Source organism: Dipodomys merriami, unplaced genomic scaffold, assembly GCF_024711535.1.
Source record: "Dipodomys merriami isolate MVZ:Mamm:240054 unplaced genomic scaffold, mDipMer1.0.p SCAF_35, whole genome shotgun sequence".
Lineage (NCBI taxonomy): Eukaryota > Metazoa > Chordata > Mammalia > Rodentia > Heteromyidae > Dipodomys > Dipodomys merriami.
In genome coordinates, this window is record NW_027205048.1 from 6,649,811 (window position 1) to 6,669,872 (window position 20,062).

Genomic DNA, 20,062 nt, shown 5'->3' on the forward strand with positions numbered 1-20,062 from the left:
TGTTCCACTCTTTTACCACACAGTTTCCTTAGAAAAACCCCGCGCCTGCCTATAGTTTTCAGTACAAATAAGCTGGGCATCAACGAGCAGGACACACATGCAGAGTAAAAACTACCAAATGCTGAGCGCTAACCCCCCTATCTCTTTTTGTTGTTGTTGTTTTTACGATGAACTCTTCAGGTTCTCGTGGGCAGCAAGACTAACCAGTGAACGACGCGGGCTTCTAGTCCCAATTCTTGCTCTGACTTCAAATCCAGGTATCTTCCTCGAAATAAAAAATCAAGATGTGAAGATTTGCGGGAAGTGGCAAGGCCGGTCAACAGCTGGCCCAGCCTACCTCCTCCAGCTCGGGTCCCGGGACCGCTGCTCGGGCGCACGTCGAGGCGGTGTGTTTATTTGGGGGAGATTAAAACAGAAACCTTTTTTTCCTTTTTACTCGTTCCACTGGAGGAGAGACACACTTGAAACTCCCTACCACCCAGGGCTGAGGACATGCCTCGGGGCCGGGGTTCCAAAGGCAACATAAAAACAAAGAGCCGCGGGTCTCTGCTCCGCACCCGCCGAGGGCCGCTTCTCCGGACCCGGGAGGCGCTGGGGACGAAGTGTCGGGCGGGGGCCAGGAAGTCACCACGGTAAACACGGAACACACACCAACGTGGGCCCGCGACGGGGTGCAGGGAAGATCCCCGGCCGGCGGCGCACGGCTGCCGCGGGCCCGCGCACCTCCGGGCACCTGCCCGGCCCCGGGGCTCCCGCGGCCCGCGCGCCCGACCCCCGGCGCCGCCGCCCTCCCCGGGCCTCCGAGCCCCCGGCCCGGCCCGACCCTCGTCCCGGTCACCGGCCTCACCCCGTCCCCGGCGGCCGCCCTCAGAGAAGCTGGGTCGGGTCTCCCCGGCCCGGGGCTGGGACGGGCGGGGACGCGGGGACTCCCGCCCCTCGGGCCCCCCACCCCGACGCCCCTCACGCACTCACCCCACTTCTCCGAGCCCCAGGCCGCACCCTAAAGAGGCCGCTGGAGCTCCGGATCACAGGCCACCTTCTCCATGGTGGGCTCCGCCAAATCAGGTGTAGGCAGGAGAGGAGGCGGTGGAGATCCGGGCCGATCCCCTCGCGCGCCGCCGCAGCTGCCCCCCGAAACCCCCGCGGAGCTGACACATCAACAAAGATGGCGGCGACGCTGAAGCCGGCTTGGCCACAGCTGAGGGGGCGGGGCTCCAAGGAGGAGCCAATCAGCGCGGCGCGGGCGGCGTGACGCCACGCACCTTCAGGTCCAAGGTAACCTGCCTGCAGTGGGAGGAGCCTGCGTTGAGCCCGCCTCTAGCCTAGCCCGGCCCCGGGAGGCCCCGCCCAGCGCCTCGCGTACCTGGTCTGCCCCCTCGGGACCTGGCCAACCAGTCACCACTCCACCTGACCCGAGACTTGTCCGACAGCTCCCGACCCTCCCCCTTCCCACAGGGGTGCTGGCTGGGCGGTGTCTCCCTCACCTTTTGGGCTGGTTCTCCTATGAGTCAGAAGCTTAAAGCAATAAAAGAGAATTCGAAATGGTGGCTTCCCAACTCTGATGCGCAAACTTTGGACCTCACGTGGACGGGCCAGTGGAGTGGACAGGAGCAGCCTACCAGTCCATGTGACAGTTCAGCCCGACGAACTGTTTCCATAACACCCCCGAGTTCGGATCCTCAGAGTGGCACCTACTGCCATTGTTTAATAATAAACTGTTGATGCGTTGGTCTCCTGCAAAGGCCTGAGCCAGCCCCTGGGGGGCTGAGCGGACTTGGTCCAGGCTGGCTGTGCCAGCCAGCTGCAAGACCACTTACAAGGGCATCACATGCAGTTCCCCAGCCCAGTCTGCAGAAGAAAAGTGAGCAGTGAAACAATGCTGTGCTTTTTTCAGTTTAAGACATCTTAGGAAGCGTTTTCAATGCAATCGTTTGTGAAGCAAAGCTTAGTAGTTATCTTTCATGCTTCTTTAATACTAATTGCCCTGGTGGGGGGGGGAAGGGCGCAACATTGTCCTTTTCAACAGGAAATAGCACTTCTCAAATACATTAAAGATACATTTTGCCATTAGAATACCTGTGACTCAATGGTGAAAAACTAAAGCCATTTCCTCTTAACTCAGGAACAAGACAAGGATGCCCACTCTCTCCACTTCTCTTCAATCTAGTATTAGAATGCCTAGCTACAGCAATAAGACAAGATGCAGACATAAAGGGGATCCAAATAGGGAAAGAAGAAATAAAACTCTCCCTCTTTGCAGATGACATGCTCTTGTATTTAAAGAATCCCATAGACTCCACTCCCAAATTACTCAAGCTGATTCAAAACTTTGGCAAAGTAGCAGGTTATAAAATTAACCCCCAAATCAATGGCTTTTCTGTATGCCAACAATGAGAAAAGTGTGGCTGAAATTAGGAAAGCAACTCCATTTGTAATAGCCCCACAAAAAATAAAATACCTAGGAATTAACTTAACTAAAGAAGTGAAGGACCTCTATGATGAAAACTTTAAAATCTTAAAAAAGGAAATCAACACAGAACTTAAAAAAATGGCAAAACCTCCCATGCTCCTGGATTGGAAAGATTAACATCGTGAAAATGGCAATACTTCCCAAGGCTATCTACAAATTCAACACAATACCTATCAAAATTCCAACCTCATTCTGCAAGGAAATAGAAGAGGCAATCCAAAAATTCATATGGAACAATAAAAGACCCCGAATAGCAAAAACGCTCCTCAATGGAAAGAACACTGCTGGAGGAATATCAATACCAAACTTCAAACTCTACTATAAAGCCATAGTAATCAAAACAGTTTGGTATTGGCATAAGAACAGACCTCAGGACCAATGGAATAGAATTGAAAACCCAGAAATGAACCTACAGACCTATAGCCATCTAATCTTCGATAAGGGAGCTAAAACAATAGAATGGAAGAAAAACACCTCTTCAGTAAATGGTGCTGGCAAAATTGGTTAACTACATGTAGAAAACTTAAGCTAGATCCTTATATATCACCCTGCACCAGAATCAACTCCAAATGGATCAAAGACCTTGAACTCAAAGCAGACACTCTGAAAACATTACAGGATGGAATAGGAGAAACCCTAGGTTTCCTTGGCTCAGGCCGAAATTTTCTGAATAGAGACCCGGAAACACAACAAATCAAAGAAAGGTTGGACAAATGGGATTGCATAAAGTTGCAGAGCTTCTGCAGGGCAAATGACATAGCTAGCAAGATCAATAGAAAGCCCACAGATTGGGAGAAGATCTTTACTAGCCATACAACAGACAAGGGTCTCATATCTAAAATATACTTGGAACTCAAAAAATTAAACCCCCCAATAACAAATCCTCAAAGAAACAACTGCCCAATAAATAAGTGGGCGAAAGACTTAAAGAGAAACTTCTCTGAAGAAGAAAGAAGGATGGCCAATAGACACATGAAGAAATGTTCAACATCCCTAGCCATAAAAGAAATGCAAATCAAAACAACATTGAGATATCACCTCACTCCAGTTAGAACGGCAAAAATCAAGAACTCTAACAACAACAGATGCTGGAGGGGATGTGGACAGAAAGGAACCTTACTTCATTGTTGGTGGGAATGTAAACTTGTTCAACCACTTTGGAAAGCAGTATGGAGGTTCCTCAAAAGACTTCACATAGAACTCCCCTAGGACCCAGCAATCCCACTTTTGGGCATTTACCCAAATGTTTACAAACAAGACCACACTAAAGCTACCAGCACAACTATGTTTATTGCAGCATTATTTAGCATAGCTAAGATACGGAACCAACCCAGATGCCCCTCAGTAGATGAATGGATCAAGAAAATGTGGTATATATACACAATGGAATTCTATGCCTCCATCAGAAAGAATGACATTGCCCCATTTGTTAGGAAATGGAAAAACTTGGAAAAAATTATATTAAGTGAAGTAAGCCAGGCCCAAAGAAACATAGGTCCCATGGTTTCCCTTATTTGTAATATCTAGCATATGTATGAGTCAAGCGGAAAAGGTCAGATAATGTGATGTCAGGAAAATGAACCCTTAGATGTGTATTTTAATGTTTTTTTTTCTTTCATGCATGTGTTTCTAACGCATTTATAAGATTATCTCTTTGTTGCTTTGTATATCCCTCCCCCACAGTATAACCCCTGCTTTCACTATATTTGATGTCAGTATAACTTGTGGAGGAGATGGGGAAAAACCAGTTGTTTAAGGATACAGGTGGACCTGTTGCAACAATGAGAAGTACAAATTGTCATGTCCAAAACTAGCTTTACAACTTCGGTGCGGGGGGGGGGGGGGGGGGGGGGGGGGGAAGGATTGGGATTGGGGGGAGGGGGGAGGCTGGGAAGGGATGTGAAGGGTAAACAAAGGAGGAGGCTGCAATGCTTGGTAAGAAATGTATGCATTATCCTGCCCACGTAATTGTAACTCCTCTGTACAGTATGTTCACAAATAAAATAAAATTAAATTAAAAAAATAAAAAGGAAAAAAAAAAGAATACCTGTGACAAAATAAATGATTTGACTTTAAAACAGCCCCTCTGATGGTGTGAAATTTATGGGAACCAAGCTTTTCACTTATAGAGAAAAGAAATCCACATATACAAAAAAATCAAAGAAATTAAACACTAAAATCCTGTGCTTTAATTTTCACAATAAGTTCATAGTGCAATTAAAAAGTCTGAGGCCAGTGCAATTAAAAAGTCTGAGGCCAGGGATGTAGGTTAGAACATTTGGCATACATGGACAAGGCCCTGGGTGGGAGGGAGGGGATGGTTATAGTCCATTTAAAAGACCTAGAAAAATAACCAACCTAACCTAATACCTCTATTTTCCAGACTATGGTTTTTAAGTAGTTCCTGAACTGAAAAGCTACAAGGTTGTATTATAAGTTTGTAGCAAGAAATATTTGAAAGTTGCTTTTATTCAGTTCAGATGTGGGTATGGCATGGTAGCGTCTTTCAAAAATTTTCTAAATGGAAAGAAAAACTTTAGAGAACTCTAACAAACACTACCTCAGTGAGATGATTAGGTCGGACATCAGTTGTCACTGGTCATGTTCATTAGATATATGCCCGATAAGATACAATGAAAATGTCCTTTTGCCTCTGTGGTCTTTCTTCCAGTAATCTATATTCTAACGGGATCATCCTACAAAATGTCCGGCCAGTTGTTTGGAAGTTCTCAAGGTCATCAGAAACTGCGAAGGCCAATCTGAGCCCAAGGAGACAAGTGGCTAAATGTAATGTGGGACTCTGGATCCGAAGAAGGGAAGAGGGGGAGGGATGAAAGACTACCAAAATCCAAACTCCCCACTTTAATTGTGTAGGAAAACAAGAAATACATTATACTACTATCACACTATTTGGAGAAGCTGATGGTGCCTTATTGTGGGAATTCTATTTTCTTTTCCATTTATTCTGTAAGTCTAAAACTATTATTTAAAAAATCTAGGATTTGCTTCCAATCATTGCAGAAAGTGTCTAAAATACAACTTTAGATTGACCATGAGTTGGGTGAAGAATGCAAATTGTCTAGAGAGTTCTATAGATAAAGGTTAAAAAGAGCGGGGAAGCCGGACGCTGGTGGCTCACCTCTGTAATTCTAGCGACTCAGGAGTCTGAGATCTGAGGATCACAGTTCAAAGCCAGCCCCAGCAGGAATGTCCTTGAGACTCTCAGCTCCAATTAACCACCAGAAAGCCGGAAGTGGCGCTGAGGCTGAAATGGTAGAGCACTCACGTGGAACTGATAAGGCTGATGGTTAGCGCCCAGGCCCAGTTCAAGCCCCACGACCGACAAAAACAAAAGAGCAGGGAGCCAACACCACCTTCAATCGTTGGACAGAACTGATCACTCAGAGTCGGTCCCCAGCCCCAGGCAGAGGCAGTGGATTCACTGGGTAAAGCCCACGGTGGCTAAGGTGCCCCAGATGCCTTCTGCAGAGCCAAGGCCACCTGGGCACCACAGCCGGCCACGGAGCTCCCCGGGGACAACCCTAAAGAGAATTGGAAACACAGTTCCATGCAGCTCTCGTGGAAGAACTCAGGGGTCCGGAAGCCGCACCACCTGCTCCCCATAACTGAGCAGGAGGCGCGGGGGGGGGGGGGGGGGCGTCCTGGGGGCGGGGCAGACGTGGAGCACGCAGAGGGCGCACGTGGGCGTCGCGGGCGCTCGTGGGCGCGGACGGCGCAAGTGCAGGGCTGCAGCCGCAAGGGTCGCTGGGCACCGGAGGCAAGGTGAGCACCAGACAGCCCTGGGCGCGACAGCACGTCCTGGCAAGGCCGAGGCCCAGGCCACCACCGCAGCCCGACGTCCAGAGACACAGGTCAGAGGCCCGTGGCGCCTTCGCCTCTTTCTAGATCGGGCTTCTTTGGAACCTGGGAGGAGAGGCAGGCTGCAGGAAGGAGACCCGGGGCCGAGGGCTCGGGTCGTTGGGGGTGGGGGGGTCCAGACGTTGGTGGGTGGACGTTGAGATCGGGCGTTAAGCCAGGCGTTGAGCCGGGCACAAAGCCCCAAGTAAGAGGATCGGAAGGGCCAGGGGAGACCTCGGAACCGCGGCTGGGAAGGGCAGGTCCTGGGAGGTTTGGTGGGCTCTGTATTGGGTGGAGTCGAGGGGTGAGGTGGGGAAGAGGCCTGGAACTGGGGATGAGGACAAGCAGGAACTCTGCCGTGGGTTTGGAGAACAACCCTTCCGGCCGTAACTGCTGTGAGAAGCTTCCCGGCCATGGCAGGGGACCACGCGGAGGCAGGCAAGCCGGGGAGAAAGGAGTTGAAGGGCTCTCTGAGGGGCCGGATATTCCCCCTGCAGGTGGGGCAATATGGCGTCCGCCCCCAGCCAGGTGGCCTGTAGGTCTGGGGGAGGAAGTGAGGTCGGCAGGGAGGAAGGCGCGTGCCAGGTGGGTCTGGGCGGGGAGAGGAAGTGGCCAGGGAGGACCTCAGGTCTGGGTGGGGCTGAGGACCAGAGGTGGGGACAATACAACTACCCCACACGGAAGTGTCCTCCTTTTCTCTTGAAAGCTTGTGTGTGGGATCATGGCCTTGTCTTCTTTTTTTTTTTCCTTCTCTTTTTTAAAACTCAAAGCTTGGGTGCAAACTACTAAACCTAGAACTTTTTTGCTCTGATACTTCCTACCTCCTTTAGGAGAGGAAGGTGCATTCACTTAAGTTTGAGTGAGCCAGAGTAGCTTTTCGCAGGTGTTGATGGACCCGCTGTATACCAATCACTTTTCTTGGTTCTGGGCTTTTCTAGGGTCTACATTACAAATACCTGCCTGGAGGGTCTCTGGAGTTTAAGAGCCAGGTGCCTGAAGTTCACTGCTTAAGAACCAGCTGTGAGGATTGCACTGCTAGGGCTGTAAACCTGGATTCCCCTCTCAGCTGAGTAAGGGGGTGGGTCTGGAGACGTAGCAAGTTCCTCCGCTAATTGCCTCTTACTCCTTTTTACAAATCAGAACTTGAATCCTTAGATTCTATTTCCAGTTTTAATGTACAGGTTAGTTCCTCAGGAAAAGAGGAAACCTTTTGAATGTCAGTGCAGGTGTGAGAGTAAGGGTTCTGGTTGCACAAGAACCTGGCTGGATTCCTAGCCTGGGCGTGTGGTGTGGGAATAATGGAAGCAGCCAGTGTGCTAAGTGAGATTAGGTAGGTCTGTCCAATCATTTAATCCTCGTGATGAGCATTTATGAGAAAGTGACTACTGCAGTTCACATATTGCATTCTCAAATCTTAGAAAGATAAGGTATTTGTCCACTAGGATAAATGAGGGAAGCAGGCCTTGGATCTGACTTCAAAGCTCATGCTCTACTGAACCATTGAATTTTGTAGCTTTAGTGTGATGTTTCCTTTGGGTAGTATGGTTCTCCCTGAATGCATTTCCTTTCCAGGAAGGCAGAAGTAAACATCGGAGGAGGAAAAGTTTACAGCTGGGTATCTCTGAGTGCACTTGGTTATTGAAAGAATTAACTCACTAGGGATTTACTCTACTCTGGTCTCCTGGAGGGAAAAGAGGGCCTGGCTCACTGGATAGCCTGCCCGAGGATGCTTCTAGCAGCATGTAAGAGGGGGGAAGTTGGAATTTAAGCCAATAAAGAGAGAGCATCTGTCCTTAGGAAGGTTCACTTGTTATTGAGGTTAGAGCTTGAAAACAAAGCAAATTAGAGGCCTTAATTTTATCAGCAGGACCATAGAAATTGGTGATTTCCTGTCTCCTATTTTCTCACTACTACATTTGATTCCCAACTCTGAAAGGATCCAAGGATGTTTTTAACGGAGACCTTCAGGGACCTCTGAATTAACCTCTTGGCTTAGCTAAGGAAACATAAAAATGACCAGTTACTATAAATTGTAGGATGATTCGATATATTTTTATTACCAGGACCCTATGAAATAGTTACATATGGGGGGAATGTTGCTTGTTTTAAGACTGAGGGGGAGCTAGGCTTGATAGTACATATGGCTGTAATCTAGGTTACTGCGGAAGAGAAGTAGCACAATACATCTGAGGTTGGCTGATTAAAAGCAAAGACTGTTTAAAAAAACAAACAAGCAAAAGGATTTGGGACATGTCTCTTTTCCCAGTACTGCCAAATCCAAATGATACTACATGATCTCAGGCTGCAGACTCTAACATTTCAGGTAAGGAGACTGACAAGTATTGCTGCAAGCAAGGGTCATGATGTCTTGTGGACTAATCTTGCATACTTACAGCAGTGTCTGAGTACCTATTTATCCCACTTTTGCAAAGGTATCAAAATTGTCATCTTTGTTTTGATACTTACTTTGCAGCCAGTTCAGTTTTTTTAATTTTTTTGTGTAGGTGTGTTTGCTGTTATTTCCTTTGTGGCATTTTACTATTTTCAAATAGCAGCAACAAAATCGCTTTGCCCAGTTTGTGCATATGGTTAAAAGTAAATCTGGGCTTTAGATAGCAGGGTGTGTGTGTGTGTGTGTGTGTGTGTGTGTGTGTGTGTGTGTGTGTGTGTGTGTGTGTGTGTGTGTGTGTGTGTGTGTGTGTGTGTGTGTGTGTGTGTGTGTGTGTGTGTGCGTGCGTAGATAATGTAGTCTTATAGTTGAATTGGTCATCCCTATTAGATCAGATTTATTATGTTTCTAAAATATTCCCTATTGCTTTCATTGAGGCACATCTGTGCTTATCATTGTCAGTTGAATTAATCCTTATCAGTTTTTTTGCTTCCTATATATCAAAGAAACATTGCTACAACACAAAGATTCTGGGCTACTCTGTCTTTCCTTAGAGGATTAATTCTATCTTAATTTTTTGTCTCAGGATTTTCTACCGGTGTTCCATTTTATCTGCTCTTAATATTAACATTTCACCATTATTTTGGTTATCTATTTGTTACTGCATATCATAAAACATGCATATCTGCATATTTTAGTCCTTTTTGTTGTTGTTGTTGGTCATGGGCCTTGAACTCTGGGCCTGGGTGCTGTCTCTCAGCTCTTCAGCTCAAGGTTAGTGCTCTACCACTTGAGCCACAGTGCCACTTCAAGTTTTTTGAGTGGTTTATTGGAGATAAAAGTCTCACGGACTTTCCTGCCTGGGCTGGCTTTGAACTGTGGTCCTCAGATCTCAGCCTCCTGAGTAGCTAGGATTACAGGCGTGAACCACCAATGCCTGGTATTTTAGTCCTTTTATTTTCAACCTTACTTATAGCAGTTTGGTTTTATATGTGCCATTTGTGCATAACATCTGTATGCTTTTCACCATGGGTCTGTCTATCTCCTAATTCAGGTGAATTCCTTGATATATTACTGGAGCTTGCTTCAGTTATCTTATTGATGCTTTGGATTGTCAGTGTTTAGATGTTTTTCCTGTTTAAGATTTATTTTTTTATTGTGAAAATACTGTACAGAGAGGTTACAATTACATGGGCAAGATAATGAGTACATTTCTTATCAAGCATTGTAGCCTCCTCCTTTGTTTCCCCTTCCCATCCCTTCCCATCCTCTTCCCCCTACCCCCCCCATAAGATTTTTTTCTTTGATTTTAATCATATACATTCTGTAGCTATTCTTCTGATAGTTACTCTAATATTCATAATGTGACTTCTTCATAGCTCTTATGCAGAACCTAGAATTACTCAAGGTACATATTTCTCCCCCCCCCCCACTACCAATTCCCCTGCGAGGGGAACTTTTCCTTTTATAATATGATTTATTTCTCAGTGAATATATCTATTCCTCGATTTTAGGCAGACTTGTTGGTACAGGCATATTTTTCCTGGCAAATATAGATCTCCCACGATAGCTGCCTACCTGCAGCTCTGAGATCCTACAGTTAGGGAAGCTTCCTAGAATCTGGTGCACAAAGATTGCCCACCTTTGAACATACGAGTGTGCGCGCGCTAGTACTGGGACTTGAATTCTAGGCACTATCCCCGAAAAGCTCAAGACTAGCACTCTACCACTTGAGCCTCAACTCTACTTCTGGCTTTTTTGGTGATTAATTGGAGGTAAGAGTCTCACAGACTTTCCTGCCCAGTCTGGCTTTGAACCACTACTCAGATCTCAGCCTGCATAGCTAGGATTACAGGTAAGAGCCACTCGTGCTTGGCTTGTGTGTTTCTTTTTACAATTTCATTTTCTTTTATGTATTGTCCAGTTGGATTAGACCAGACCTAACTTAAGACCGAGGAAGAAGGAAGATTTCTCTTGTATTTATTTATGTTCAAAACCATGTCAACATTAAAGTATTACTTAATAGTTTCAGCTTACTGTGACTTTTTGTTTCCTCTGAAATTTTGGGGAAAGTAGACAAAAGTTTTTTCTGCAGCTTACAGACAAAATGATCATAACTGTGTCAAAAAGAAGAGTAGTAGTTTGGGGCTAGGAAGGTAGCTCAGTGGTAGAGTGCTTGCCTTGCATGCATGAGGCCCTGGGTTCGATTTCTCAGCACCACATAAGCAAAAAGAAAAAAGCCAGAAGTAGAGCTGTGGCTAAAGTGGTAGAGCGCTAGCCTTGAGCTGAAGAGCTGAGGGACAGTGCCCAGACCCAGATTCAGGGCCCACAACGGGACCCCCACCCCTAAAAAAAGAAGACTAGTTTGTCCACTCTGGGTGATTCCTCTCAAACAGGACACTTCCTTTTATTTTTGGTGCCAGTCCTGGGCTGGAACTCGGGATCTGGGTGCTGTCCCTGAACTTTTGTGCTAAGGGCTAGCATTCTACCACTTGAGCCACATCTTCACTTCTGACTCTGTATGTGTGTTATTAATTGGAGGTAAGACTTTCCTGCCTGGGCTGGCTTCAAACCTGGATCCTCAGATCTCAGCCTACTGAACAGCTTGAATTACAGGCATAAGCTACTGGCAGCCAGTGGCATTTCCTTTTTTTTATTTTTAAGAGCAGTTGGAAAGGTATGACCAGCACCAGTTCTAGATAGAAGTTTTTCTTTTCAACAGATGAAATGCGGAAAGCTTGTAATATGTCTATAACTTATTTTTGGAAAAAGGTACATACTAATAGGCCTATGAAATAGGTACAAGTTAAAATTTATGAGCATTCAGTTACAGACTGTCAGAATAAGGGGCTTGGGAAAACCAGAGAGGATTGGGGTAAGGTCAGATGAATTGGGAAGGCTGCTTGGCTGATCAGGCAAATGGGAGAGTCAAGGTGGAGTATGAAGTAGCAGAGAGTAGAGGACTTACCAAATAATAGAAAGGTAGGACCAGATTGAAATGAGACACTAGTATTTCACTAGTAATGTGAAATTAGATTGGAAATCTTTTTTAAGATATAAAAGGCCTTTTCTGTTCCTACTGCTTCAAATGCTTTTGAAAGTAAGGAAAGTGTGGGTCTCTGAATAACCTTTACCCCATTTTTTTTCTTTTGTTGAACTCTGTTAAGCTTGGAGCTTTTACTGATCCAAAGAGAACTGTTCTAGTACCTTGTAGACCAGATTTTGGTGTCAAGGTTAGGTCTGCTTTGGAATTATTTATTATAACTATTCATTATATAATATTTGAACTAAACTACAATAGTTCTTTTGTAATTAAAAGTTGTTTCAAATACTTTCTTTCCTTAGACCTTGATGGATGTTACATTAGTGCCTAATATGATGTCAAGAAATAGTTTGGAAGTGTCTACTTGTAAGATGACAGAGCCATTTAATTTTGAGAAAAATGAAAGCAAGCTTCCAACACATGATTCTCTAAGAAGTCCTGGAGCACACCATAATCATCCTAATTTCAGGTTGAAAAGCCCAGAGAATGGGAATAAAAAAGACAATTTTTTGCTTTGTGAACAAACCAAACAATATTTATCTAGTCAGGAAGACAATTCAGTATCTTCAAACCCTATTGGCATCAATGGAGAAGTGGTTGGATCCAAAGGAGACAGGAAGATATTGCCAACAGGTGAGAAAATCATTTTTCTGCTATTTGATGGTGATGGTTTCTCTGACTTGTCCAAATAATATATATGCACAGAATTATAAAAGAGCAGATAACAACAGTGAGTACCTTAGAATGTTTGCAATTATTATTTTTCAAGGGTAATCAAGATACTAAGCATTTGGCTTGATGAGTTTCAAAAGACACCTCAGGAGAGAATGTCTATGGTTGAGCTTTTATTCCCCTTTAATCAGAGAACTGTCCTAAGATTGGTTTGCTTATAGATGTTCTAACTATTGGCCATGTTTTAAAACTACCATGTGAATTTTATGCAGTTCATAGTTCCAAGATTTTTTGAAAGATACTGTCCAGTTTCATGTGATTTATTATCCCCTTTGTTCTAATGATCAAAACTAGTCTTTAAAGGAAGGGGTGAAATTTAGCCTCTTTGAATGAGATATGATCTTTTAACATTGTGTTAGTGTAATTCTGAAAGTGGGATTTTTGTTCTTCTAGGGCTCCTTAGGTGGTCAAGACCATTTCCCCTAAATTATCAAAACAGCATTTGCTATTCTTTCCTCTGTATTGCTACCTTTAACATTGATCATTATCACGATAGCTCACCTCAGGGCCAGGCACCAACCTGGGCTAGTGGTAGGTGAGGTTTTCGTTGCCATACACTTATAGTTAAACCAGAAATGACAGTTTTAAATTGTCGTTATGTTGAACTTTGATCCTTGTGGACATATATTTTTAGTATTGGTATAATGAAAGTAAGAATTGCTTCTAACTTCTGAAGTATGAAAAGCGTTTGGGTGAGTTGTGAGCTAAAAACAAACTTTGGTTTCCTGAAGACATCCTTTGGGCTTGACAAGGATAACAAATATTGTTCAGACCAAGATGTCTGTCAAATAATTCATCAAAAATTAACAAAGTGAAGACAGTTGACAATATTTTGTTCCCAGTGATAAAATTCAGTCTTTGAAACAGACTAGAATTTGTGCCACTTTTTGCTTAAGAGCTTCCAGAACTTGAGGCCTTTGCTGTCAACATGTCTGAGCTGGCACCAGTGGCTCACACCTATAATCCTAGCTACTCAGTAGGCTACACTCAGGTGAATGCATTTATTTTAATGAATAAATATTTAAAAATTTAACTTAAATACAGTAATTCTTGATAGGCATAAGCAATGTGTAAAAAAATTTTGGAGTCCACAATCATTTTCATATTGTAAATGAGTTATGACCTCAAAAAAATCTGAGATTTCTACCTTACTTAATAGAGAAAAGTTCACAATGATAGGAAAAATACCAAGAAAATTTCAAGTTAGGTGTGCACACTTGCAATCCCAGCGCTGGGAAGATCATAGGAGGAAGATTGTGAGTTGTGATCAGACTGGATTGCAAAGTAAGACCTTGTCTTGATCTTGTCTTCTTTTACAAGTTTCTTATTTCCTAGTTGGTTACCTTGCTTATCACTGAATGGTTGCTATGTTCTATTACCAGGGGTAGAAAAATAATATTTGGCATTTATTTAGTTATTATTTATCCCTCCCTAGGAAATGCAGTGTTACCATTAAGTCTTGGAAATAATTCACCACCCAAAGAAGCAAAACCTGTAAGTTACAATTTTTCTCTTCTTCATTTTTTGAGTAAAAGATTACAGCATTCTTCTATTGTGTTAATAAAAAAATTGTAGGGGCTGGGAAGATGGCTCAGTGGTAGAGTGCTTGCCTTGTGTGCCTGAGGCCCTGGGTTCGATTCCTCAGCACCACATAAGCAAAAAGAAAAAAGCCGGAAGTGGCGCTGTGGCTCAAGTGGTAGAGCGCTAGCCTTGAGCTGAAGAGCTGAGGGACAGCGCCCAGGCCCAGAGTTCAGGCCCCATGACTGGACCCCCAAAAAAAAAATTGTAGATATTCAGATTTCCCTTTTTTCACTATTTTTGTTAAGTAAACAAAAAGCCTTTTGGGCAATTGTAGTTTGCATGCAGTTGTCCGTAGTAGAGAGTATTCCCATGTAGTTTATCCTTTAAAAAAATTTTTATTAAAAAAAAAAATTTTTATTGCTGTTGGTCATGGAGCTTGAACTGAGGGTCTGGTCTTTCCCAGAGTTTTCACTGTACCATTTTGAGTCACAGCTTCGCTTCTGGTTTTTCTGATGGTTAATTGGAGCTAAGAATCTCATGGACATTTTTTGCCCAGGCCATCTTTGAATAATGATCCTTAGATCTCAGCCTCCTGAGATCTATAGGATTATAGGCATGAGCCACCAGTGCCCATCACTTTATCCAATTTCTCCTAATGTTGACAGGACACAGAACTGCAAAACAGGATCACAACCCAGATATTGACAGCCAAGGTTCAGAACATTTCCATCAGTGCGAAGGGCCTGGTTTCGGTCATACTCACCTCCTCGACCCACCGTGAGGCCTAGTAGTCACAAATATATCCAAATTTCCAACATTTTGTAGTTTCCAGACTGTTTTATAAATAGTTAGACAGTAACTTTTTGTTTTTTAATTCCAGATGTAGATGGAGCTAGGTTGTTGTCTGAATCAGTAATTGTATCGTCTTCATTGCTTGCTGAATAGTTTTTCATGGTATAGATTGCTCAATTAACCAACTATTCACCCACTGATTTACATCTGGTGTGATTACAACTTTGGGCTATATCCAAGTTTTTATTGCTCTAAGATAAATGTGTACGAGTAGGTCCAAAGTTTGGGTGATATAGTAGCTATAGATTCGGTTATAGAAACTGTCCATCTATTTTCTACAGTCACTATCATCCTATACTCTTAAGAATGTATGAATGATCCAGTTTTTCTGTATCCTGCTCAGCATTTGGTGGTGCTTGTATTTTTATTTTACCATTCTTATAAGTGTGTAATGGTTCTTTTTTGTGTATGTGCCAGTTGTGGGGTTTGAACTCAGGGCCTGGTGTACTTGCTTGGCTTTCACACCTGCAACTCTACCACTTGAGGCATGCCAACACTATATCAGTATGACAATTATTGACATCTTGCTGTGTTAGATCTTCCAATCCGTGAACATACTGTGTCTCTCTGCTCTTGCAGATCTTTGATTTTTCACATTGTACAAGTTTTAAGCTTTTAAAGACATGGTGTATTTCTTGCTAAATTTATGACTAAGTGTTGAATTTTTTATTATAATTTTATTTTATTCATATATATATATATATATATATATATATATATATATATATTCTTTCTGTGCTGGTTTTGGGGCTTGAACTTAAAGGGCCTGGACGCTGTCCCTGAGCTTTATTTTAATCTATGCTAGCACTGTACCATTTGAGCAACACCTCTACTGGCTTTTTGCTGGCTCATTGGAGATAAGAGTCTCACAGTTTTTCCTCCCCAGGCTAGCTTTGAAGCATGATCTTCAGATCTTAGCTTCCTGAATAGTTAGAATTACAGGCCTGAGCCACTGACACTCACCTATTATTTTAATTTTTATGTGTCCCTATGTTCACTAATATACAGAAATATGATGGGGTATATATTTATCTCGTATTCTGTGACTTTGCAGAAGTTACTTACTCTATGAATCTTTTTAGATCCCTTGCCATCTGGACCTGGATATTTCTTGAGACAAGTTCTAAAACCATGATAGATTTTTCTTTAATATTTATAAATCTATTCAGGTTATCATTTATCATGATAATTTGTAGAGCTTTTCTTAGGAATTGTTCTGTTTTGGCTACATTGCCAAATTTATGTATGAACAGTTGTTCAGAGTGGGCATTATAAGTCATTTTGGTATCTGCAGAATATGGGGTACTATTGATTTCAGTTTTGAAATTGATCATTTCTGTCTTTTGTCTTCATAGTATGTTCCTACTATCTGTCGGTTTTCTTGAACTTTCAAAGAAGCAAATCTTTGTGCCACTGATTTTTTTCTACATGTCTTTTTAAAATTTCTTTTATTTATATTATTTCCTTCATTTTCCCTTTATCCTGTTTTGTTCAGTTTTTTTCTCCTTTCTCTTTGATTTTTTTGTTTGCTTTCTTAGCACTACAGGACATACCTGAGACACTAACTTCTAAAGACAAGAGGTCTGTTTTGGATCACAGTTTTGGAAGAAGGTCCCAGGTGGGGATTAATGGTCCCATGGCTTTGGGCTCCTTGAAAGGCAGCATACAATAGCAGGAAGGCAATGGTAGAACAAAACAGCTCAGCTCATGGCCAAAGAGAGGAAGGGACCAGTATATTGTGGTGTCCTTGGAGGACATGCTGCCAGTATGAGATCTTCTCTATAACACCCCTCTGGAAACTAAGCTTTTAGCACGTGGGAAACATTAAGTTCTAAACTATAACAAGATGAGAGGTTACAGTACTGATATGAGAGTTTTTGTCTTTTCTCATATATTTGATGCTTTAAGTTTCCTCTAGGTCTCACAATTTTGATGTATTTTAAGTTTTCTTTCAGTTGAACGTGTCTTTGACTTGAGATTTTGTTTTTGACAAACATATTGTTTAGGAGTATATTCTTAATTTCCTAGTGCTGGGAGACTGTATTATTCCTCTGCTACTCATTTCAAGTTTGTCTATTGTGGTTGGAGGTAATTGGGAAACACCTTATTTATGACTGGATGAATTTTTTGTTTTTGCAAGGGTGGGGATTGGCAATGAAGATTGAATTCAGGGCCTTATCCTTTTGCATCAGACCTTCAGTTCTTTTAAGTCTCTTGAGTCTCTTTGAGTTTTGTAACTCAGGTTATCAACTTCATACGTGTTCTGTTGGCAGTTGAAAAGAATGAGCATTCTATTACCACCTAAAAGTGTCTTGTACATACTAATAGATCCTGTTGATTGGTGGTGATGTTGAGTTCTTTGATGTTTTTTTGTCTAGTTATAATTGTTTCTGGAAGAGCTTTGAGGTTTCTGTACTTACAGATTAATTGCCTATTGATTTTTTCAGTCAAGTTTTGCTTGATAGTTTGCTTTGTTCTCTGCTATACATACATTTAATATTGCTTGTTTTCCCTGTTGAATGACCTTTTGTCTCTCTATGCTAATTTTCTCTCCTCTGTAATCTTTCATCTGTTATTAATACAGCTTATTTTCTATTAACTGACATTCATGAGGTATCTTCCATCTCTATACTTCCAGCCTACATATATAGTTATGATTGAAATTAATTATTATGCATCAGGAATAGTTAGGTATGATATCTTTCAATATATTTAACCAGTCTATCTTTAGTATATTTATGCTACTTACATTTAATACTGTTATTGATGCCTGAAGGTTTAGTCTGCTATTTGTGATACATTTCCTTTTATTTTTCTTGCTGCCTTGTGGGTAACTTGTAATTAAATTACTTTGGGTTATTTTGTAATTCCATTTTGATTTGTCTACAATGTTTTTCAGTACATATCTTTGTATATCTTGCTAAGGATTTTACATTACATATTCAAACTTACTGGTGTTATCATTTTACCAAAACAATTGTAGTGTAGACACCACTCCTCATTTTCACAGTTTAATATATATATATGTATATATAGACACACACATATATATTTCATATGCAAGTTTAGAGGTTTTGTTGCACATAATACGGGTAATAAGTAAAACAAGCCTATTCTTCTTTACTCAAAGAGGAGTCCGAAATGTAATATTTAAAAGAAGTTATTGCTAAGTTCTAAAATTGCTTTTTTCTGTTTTTAATTGAAGCCCAATGATGATGACATACCTCTTACAAAGTCAAAAAAATTGTACAAGTTGGCTGAAAATTCCTTGTCCATAAATGATCCAGCACTCTTCAACTCCTTAGGACCTCCTTTGCGGTCAACAACCTGCCATTGCTGTGGCCTGTTTGGTAAGCATATTGTTGATCCTAAACCTCCATGGGATTATTCTTCCACACATTTGAAAAATGCATTCATTAAAGCAAATTTCTGTCAAATAACATGTAAAGAGGAGAGTGTATATGTCATGTGTCTATTCATCTATTTAACTGTCAGCATCTACCTTTCATATCTTTTGGTATTTATCTCTTCTGTTCTTCCTGCTTCCACAAATCTTTGTGGGTTTTTTTTGTTTTTTGTGGTTTTTTTGGTGTTTTTAAGATACAGCTTCCCCTTCACCCCCTCAGTTCTGGGACTTGAACTCCAAGCCTGAGCATTGTTCCTGAGCTCCTTTCACTCAAGGCTAGTGCTCTACCACTTGTGTCATAGCACCACTTGTACTTTTTCTGTGATTAATTGGGGATAGACTTTTCCTGCCCAGGCTGGCTTCAAGCCATGACCCTCATATCTCAGCTAGGATTACAGGCATAGGTCACCAGTGCCTGGCTAAGGTAAAGCTAATGTGCTCTGAAATTCACAGTATATCCCTATCAAAATACAGAATATTTGTCTCAGAAAAATGTTTTCCCTATAACCCCCCAAGGCAATCACTGTTTTCCTTTTTCACTGCAGATTAATTTAGCCTATCAGTATTTCATGTGAATTGAATCCTATAGTACAGGCTCATTTATGTAAGTCTTAGTCACTTTAAATGATAGTTAAATTTTTTAATTATGATAAAGGTTATATATCGAGGGCTTACAGTTTTCATAAGTCAGGTAATCAGTGCATTTCTTTTTGGATACTATCACTGTACCTTCCTTCTCCCAGTTTTTCCTTTCTGACCCCACTCACAAGTTGTTTAATTTATTTTCAATATCGTTTCTAGTGAGTACCACTGCTGTATTTGTTTTGAGATTAAGCCATTTTGCACAGATCATTATTTTATTTATTCATTTATGTGCCGGTACTGGGGCTTGAACTCAAGACCTGGGTGCTGTCCCTGAGCTTTTTCATTCAAGGCTAGTGCTTTACCACTTAGAGCCACAGCTTCACATCTGTGCTTTTTTTTTCCTTGTGGTTAATTGGAGATAAGAGTTCCACAGACTTTATTTTCCTGTCCAGTCTGGCTTTGAACCACCATCCTCTGATCTCCTCGGATCCTCCTGAGTAGCAAGGGTTTTATTACAATGTTGTTATTTTTTTGGTGTGGCAGATAAAATTGTTGTGTATTTGCCACATACAGCATGATATTTTAGCAATTTGTTTTCAGTTTCTTGTTGATGAATATTTTGATCATTTCTAGCTTTGGCCTATGATGAGTAGAGCTGTGAACATTTTTTTTCCAAGTCTTTGCGTGGATATAGGTTTTCATTTCTCTTGAGTGTACACCTAGGAGTAGAACTTCCAAGACAAGGGAAGGTTCTTATTTAATTTGATAATAAATCACTAAACCATTTTCTCAGTGGCCATCTCCTTCCACATCCCCATGGCGATGAGTTGTGATTCTTCCATGTCCTGGACAAGGGCATGCTATATGGTAGCATTAGTCTCTTTAGTGGTAATACTTTTTATAGGTGTATAATGGTTTTAATTTGCACTTCCTTCATGACCAATGACCTTGGCCAGTTTTTCCATATGTTTTCTGGCTGTTTGGACATTTAGCTTTCAAATTTTTTCAATTTTCTTTTAGGGTTAGGGCATTCAAGACCTTCCCCCCTCCCCACACTTTTGTCCCTCTAATTCTTTCTTTTCTTTCTTCTGCTTCTTTTTAAGATGATCTGTTTTCTTCTGCCTAGACGCTAATAGGAATTTTCCTCATCATTTGTGGCAGTGGTGGTATTTAGTGACATATGGGCACCAGTTTAGTCTGCTTGTC

The 20,062-nt window shown here is 42.1% G+C and overlaps 2 protein-coding genes across 6 annotated transcripts in view; one reads left to right on the plus strand and one right to left on the minus strand.

The window, feature by feature from the left end:
- Nucleotides 1–1,571, minus strand: part of Ccdc186 (coiled-coil domain containing 186) — a 37,178-nt gene extending 35,607 nt beyond the window's left edge. The window contains exon 1 of one of the 2 annotated variants that reach the window (XM_069988059.1): nucleotides 1,485–1,571. The gene's annotated coding sequence lies outside the window, so the exon portion shown is untranslated. Of the gene's footprint in view, nucleotides 1–972; nucleotides 1,168–1,484 lie in introns of those variants that run through there. The other variant, XM_069988058.1, reaches the window with a different exon arrangement.
- A 4,670-nt stretch (nucleotides 1,572–6,241) lies between these two features.
- Nucleotides 6,242–20,062, plus strand: part of Tdrd1 (tudor domain containing 1) — a 44,561-nt gene continuing 30,740 nt past the window's right edge. For 2 of the 4 annotated variants that reach the window (XM_069988063.1, XM_069988060.1), the window contains exons 1-4: nucleotides 8,535–8,651; nucleotides 12,063–12,393; nucleotides 13,928–13,986; nucleotides 18,071–18,215. In XM_069988063.1, coding sequence (XP_069844164.1) covers nucleotides 8,610–8,651; nucleotides 12,063–12,393; nucleotides 13,928–13,986; nucleotides 18,071–18,215 — 577 coding nt within the window. In that variant the 5' untranslated portion in view covers nucleotides 8,535–8,609. Of the gene's footprint in view, nucleotides 6,343–6,484; nucleotides 6,534–8,534; nucleotides 8,652–12,062; nucleotides 12,394–13,927; nucleotides 13,987–18,070; nucleotides 18,216–20,062 lie in introns of those variants that run through there. The other 2 variants (XM_069988061.1, XM_069988062.1) reach the window with 2 other exon arrangements.